Below are 5,381 nucleotides of genomic sequence, written 5' to 3'. Positions count from 1 at the left end.
AGGAACAAATAAACCTAAGCTACAATGTTAACTAACTACAAGAACAATAAGAACAATAAGAAAATTGTAGAAAAATAAAAAATAAACGCTACAACTACGAAGAAAGATGAAAAATAGAAAACCATAAAAAAGTGCAGAGAAAAAAGAAAACCTAAGAGAAAACTATTTAAAACTAAGCCTAAGTTTGTCTCTTCTCTCCTCAGCCAAATTTAATTGTTTTTAGCAACCAATTTTTAACCCTTTTTATGCTGAAAATGCCTTTGAACGGGCCTTCAATGATTAGTGCTTGGGTTGGACAAAGACTACTCTTAGCGTCATTTTTTTGTCCTCTCACCATGTTGGTATTGTGATACCCAAGGATAGGATATCACGATACCATCAACATATTTGACTTGGGGTGCTCATTAGGTAGATGGGTATCACGATACCCACGGGGATATCGCGATACCACAGTAAGTGGTCTTCATCTTTGGGGCTTATTGGAAGTATCACGATTCAAAGGGTAGGATATTGGAATACCCTCTCCTTTGGTGATGTTCTCGCTCGATTCCGACCTCCAACGTGTCCCTACAACACAATCACATATTAGGGCCTCCAATGGCACAATTGGCCAACTTGGGTATCAAAATAAGTAAAAAGAAACATTTACACTTATTAAATCAAAATTCTAAAAACTACAAAACTACAAAAAAAGACACTAATTTGTTCGAAAACAAGCTCTGTAAATATAACCGAAAAGCCTAATTTTCCATATCAAATTATGGTAAATCACAAATAATCTTTTCCCATGCGAATTTAAATTTTCTTTCCAAGGGGATCTTTTGAATCATTTAAAATATTTTTCTCTTTCTATTAGGAACACGAGCAACATGTGAAGGATGTTCGTAACTAATCTTGCCCATTATAAAAAATGAATACCTACGGGATTAACACCAAAAATCAAATAAGTACTTACATTAATTTATTTAGTTTTAATTACGTAAGTATGTCATAGAATTAATTAAAAAAAACACTATGCACCCAGAATATTTTATTGACTTTTTTTCTCTTATATCTCCTTTATATATATATATATATATATATATATTGGTGAATATTTGGTATATTAATAGTGTATTTTTTTTATTCCACAACCAGTTTTAAAACTGATATGTATATCTAAGGGTAAATTTAGGAGGGCTGACAAGGGCCTCAATGCTTAAAATTGAAAATTATTTTGGTTTTTAAAATTTTAAAATTTTAAATTAGTAAAGATAAAATTGTACTTTATTCTCTAAAATGATAAAATTTTGATTGAATCCTTTAAAATTACATTTTAATATAATAAAAATTATAATTTAATTTCAACTCTTGAAAAAATTTATTGGCTTCACCTTATGTGTATCTTTTTAAAAATATTTATTTTTAATATTAAAATAGTAATATTTAAAAATTATTCAAAAACGATTGTGTTATTTAAACAAAATATAGTATTAATTTTAATTATGACCTATTATATGTTTAAGAAAATTATATTTATGATAAAATTTAATGTTATATTAAAATGCATTTAAATTTGTTAAAATGTTATAAAATAATTCTTAGGTAACCTGTTAAATTTTGAGTTTTGAGTTATTGGTGTTTATTTTTACTAAATACCTTTGTTTTTATAACTTTTATATATTATTTACTAATTATAAAATTAATTTTACAAGTAAAAAACACTTATATAATATTTTTAGAAAACAATTTCTATAGTGATTTTAATTTATTTTCACTATTTGAAATATTAAATATTCAATTTTATATTTCATAAACCGTCCAGTGGAATTAATTTATGGTTGAGTTGATTTTTTTCTCAGAGGTACCAGACACTATCGGTCCAATTAGAGGTGTTCAAATTTTGGTTAAAACTAAATTAACCAATCTAACCAATCTAATTCTGTTAATCGGTCGGTTAATAATTTTTTAAAAGTTTGATTATCGGTTAACTCGGTTTGCAATCGAGTAATTAACCGAATTAACTGAACTTAATAATTAATAGTACAAATTATATGTGGTTTTAGTTTAGTTAATTACGATAATTCAGTTAAATAAACATTATTAATTTATTTATTTTATACTTGTTTTAACTAAAAAATAAAATACATAAATTTTAGTTAATTTAGTTAACCAATTAAATTAACTAAAATATTTTGGTTGAATTAATTTTTTAAAAAATTTTATTAAAATATTAAAAAATTCGATTAATACTAATTCGGTTTAGTTTAACTCTTGAAACCTGGATGGATGAAATTAATTTTTGTTTTCTCCCTCACACCACGTGATCACACTTCAAGAATAAATCAGGGCCCTTCGAACAATAGTCAAACCAAATGTACAGTTCTGATTCAATAAGAGGTTTCAAATATCTCCTATTGGAGCATCCTTCCATTTATTTATTTATCTTCTTCCCCGTTAAGAAAATTCCGATCTCAATAATCTTTTGGGTGATAAAAAAGTTCATTTTTTCTTTTCGTTAGTTGAACCACTTGAATCTTTTCACAAATATCACCAAATATGCCTTCAAAGTGCGAAATTTGTTGTGAGCTCCTCATCGCCATTTTGCTTCCTCCTTTGGGTGTTTGCTTAAGGCACGGTTGTTGCAGCGTAAGTGAATTTTTTTTTTCTTGTTTGAGTTAAGGTTTCGATTTTTTGTTTGAACTGAAAATTCTGGGTTTTCATTGTTTTTTGCAGGTTGAGTTCTGCATCTGTCTGCTGTTAACGATTCTGGGTTACATCCCTGGGATAATCTATGCCCTTTACGCCATTGTTTTTGTGGATCGAGACGAGTACTTTGACGAGTACAGGCAACCACTTTATTATTCAAGTGCCTAGTCTAGTCAAGTCTTCCTTAATTATGTGATATGAATACGATGATGATGCAGCAACTCCTTCTGGGTTTTAATTTTAATTTGATGTTGAGGTGTTGCTACTCTTGAACTGATCTTGATGTACTTTGTGATATTATAAATTGTAATGGATCTTTGGTCTTATCGAGTGCTTCATTAATTGCTTCATTTTAACTTGGTCAACATTTAATTTTGGATGCTTTAATTTATGGGTTAATACTATTTTGGTTCAATGTTGAGATTGATAGTTAAAGGTGTTTTTTTTTTTCAATTTTGTACTAAAGGTTGGGTTTAATATTCATTTTGGTACTTCAGTATTTTTTCAGTGTGATACTTGAGTGTGTTTTTTTCTTGTCTCGGTCAATTATCCGAGTTTGATTTCTATTTTCAATTTGGTACGCTGAGCTTTTCTTTTCATCCTAATTAAGTACTTCTTTTTAGTATACATATCAAATATTTATTGAGTCACGTTATACTATTTAACATACCAAATTGAACATTGACCTTAAACTCAGGAGCCAAAGGGTATATTAACCCTTAATCTAATGTGAAATTCAATTTTCTTCGGCCTTGTGTGAATGTCTGCAGGCCATAGTATTACGATGTGGGTTTCATTTTGATAAGTAACTTCTGTAGGTGGAACAGTTTAGAATGTTAAATACAATGCATGGAAACATCTTTAGTTGAAGGGACAGTGAAGTAGGATGAGGCTTCGTGCTTTCAAGTTAGAGATTTAACTCTAAAGAAAGCAAGGAATTAACCAAATAATGTTTAATGGAAGGGATAATGAAGCTGCTGCTGCTTTAGGGTGTGTTTTACATTTCCTTTGGATGTCAAAAAAAAAAAAAAACTGGTTTGCTAAGTGTTTTTTTTAGAGAAGTATCATAAAGGTCTCTAAGTATGCAACCAATGACCAGTGTTCTTATGGACAACATTTGCTAAGTTCATGTATGTTAGTTGACCCCATCCAAAATTTGCATCATGTATATCTGGTTGATGATTTTTTCAGGTTATGGAGCTGAAAATTTTGTTATCATCTCCTAACAGCAGTTTTATCTGACAGTTTGTCCAGGTAGTCTTAGAGCTGATCTTTGATATTCATTGCACTGATTGGATATGTCCAGAGAAGGCAATTGATGTACATTACTGATGAGAAGGAAGGCCGTAGTCTAGATTATCCGTAATTGGGATATGTAACTTTGTTGTTTTATCATCTAAGATGCCTCTACCTTTGCTTGTACTACTTCTTCATAGTTCACACCAACCTCCTATATATATTGCTTTTGTCCATTAAGCCTCACGGTTTTATCCACAAAGGTGCTTTACAAGTGGAGCAAACACTTGCAACATGTTTTGTTGGAGGGAATGGAAATTCCAAACCCTTTATTCACGGAGAAACAGTAATGCAAATTTTTGGTTCATAGGGTCATTCAATGGAATACCATTCCATTCTTATTCGTTAAATTTGTTGCATTAACATTCGACGGAGTGAGCAAAGAATGGGCAATTCAGCGGAGCAAGTAAGAGCAACATTATTCTTGCAGACAAATTTGCCTATGATTTCGTTTTATTTCCAAGCTTTATTTCAATCTTGCCCATTGTTCTCTTCTGATTCTCTCCATTAATTTCTACAAAATAACTAAAGAAAAATAAACAGAATGATACATGCATGGATATTGTAAAATCTATTAAAGACAACTTAATTAAACTGTCATTTTTCAAGCTCAAAAGATTAGTTAATTTGTCACGAACTTTTGGATGGGATCTAAGCAGTTACAGGTTGAGTATAGCATTTGAAGAATTATTTTTTAGCTTCGAAATGCACATTGAATCACTTGATTGAATTTTTGGATGAAATCCAAGTGATTATGGCTGAAATGTTTGCATAGCGTTTGAAGAATTATCTTTTATTTTCGAAATGCACTTTGAATCACTTGATTTTGAGTTTGGGAGCTCAAGTTAGGACCTTTTTAGTGAACTGTGTGGTCAAAATTTTTGGACGAGATTATTGTGAGAAATTATGAGTTTCAGGCTTTAAGTCGAGTTTAAATAATATTGGATTGGATTTTTAAGTTTCTTAATTAACAAGAAAGTTTAGTTTTACTAAAACTATTCTTGTTTAGATTAATTAAAGTTTCATTATATAAGAATTTTATTTTAATATACTTAGCTAACCTATATAAATGTTACTTTATTATTCATTATGGAGAGAGACCTTGATCAATAAATTTCAATTTTTTAAGTTTTTTTTTTGTGAGATTTTTTTTTTAGTTCAGAAGTAGATTTTCTTCTTGGTTTTGAAGCTATTGGAGAACTTTTACCCTTCAATTTATTAGGGTTCGGCCTTAGGGGTTGATTAGAGTCATTTGTGGAGCCTGTTGATAATTCTTCAAAAGGTTTCATATGACATCGGCTTTTTATTACCATTGGTTGTTCTCATTAAAGGTTTGTTCTTCAATGGGGGCAATCTTTCTATTATCTATCTTATTTTCATTTTCTTCCATTCTTCAT

General features: G+C 29.8%; 1 protein-coding gene across 1 annotated transcript; it reads left to right on the top strand.

Annotated features, from left to right (window-relative positions):
- The first annotated feature begins 2,388 nt into the window (after positions 1-2,388).
- On the top strand, positions 2,389-3,038 carry LOC108485465 (UPF0057 membrane protein At2g24040-like). The gene is made up of 2 exons (XM_017789307.2): positions 2,389-2,628; positions 2,716-3,038. The coding sequence occupies exons 1-2, from the start codon at positions 2,539-2,541 to the stop codon at positions 2,854-2,856; spliced, it is 231 nt and encodes a 76-aa protein (XP_017644796.1). The 5' UTR covers positions 2,389-2,538; the 3' UTR covers positions 2,857-3,038.
- The last annotated feature ends 2,343 nt before the right edge of the window (positions 3,039-5,381 follow it).

Source organism: Gossypium arboreum, chromosome 6 (assembly GCF_025698485.1).
Source record: "Gossypium arboreum isolate Shixiya-1 chromosome 6, ASM2569848v2, whole genome shotgun sequence".
NCBI classification, from domain to species: Eukaryota; Viridiplantae; Streptophyta; class Magnoliopsida; order Malvales; family Malvaceae; genus Gossypium; species Gossypium arboreum.
Note: the sequence above shows the minus strand (reverse complement) of the source record. Positions and strands in the feature narration are given on the sequence as shown.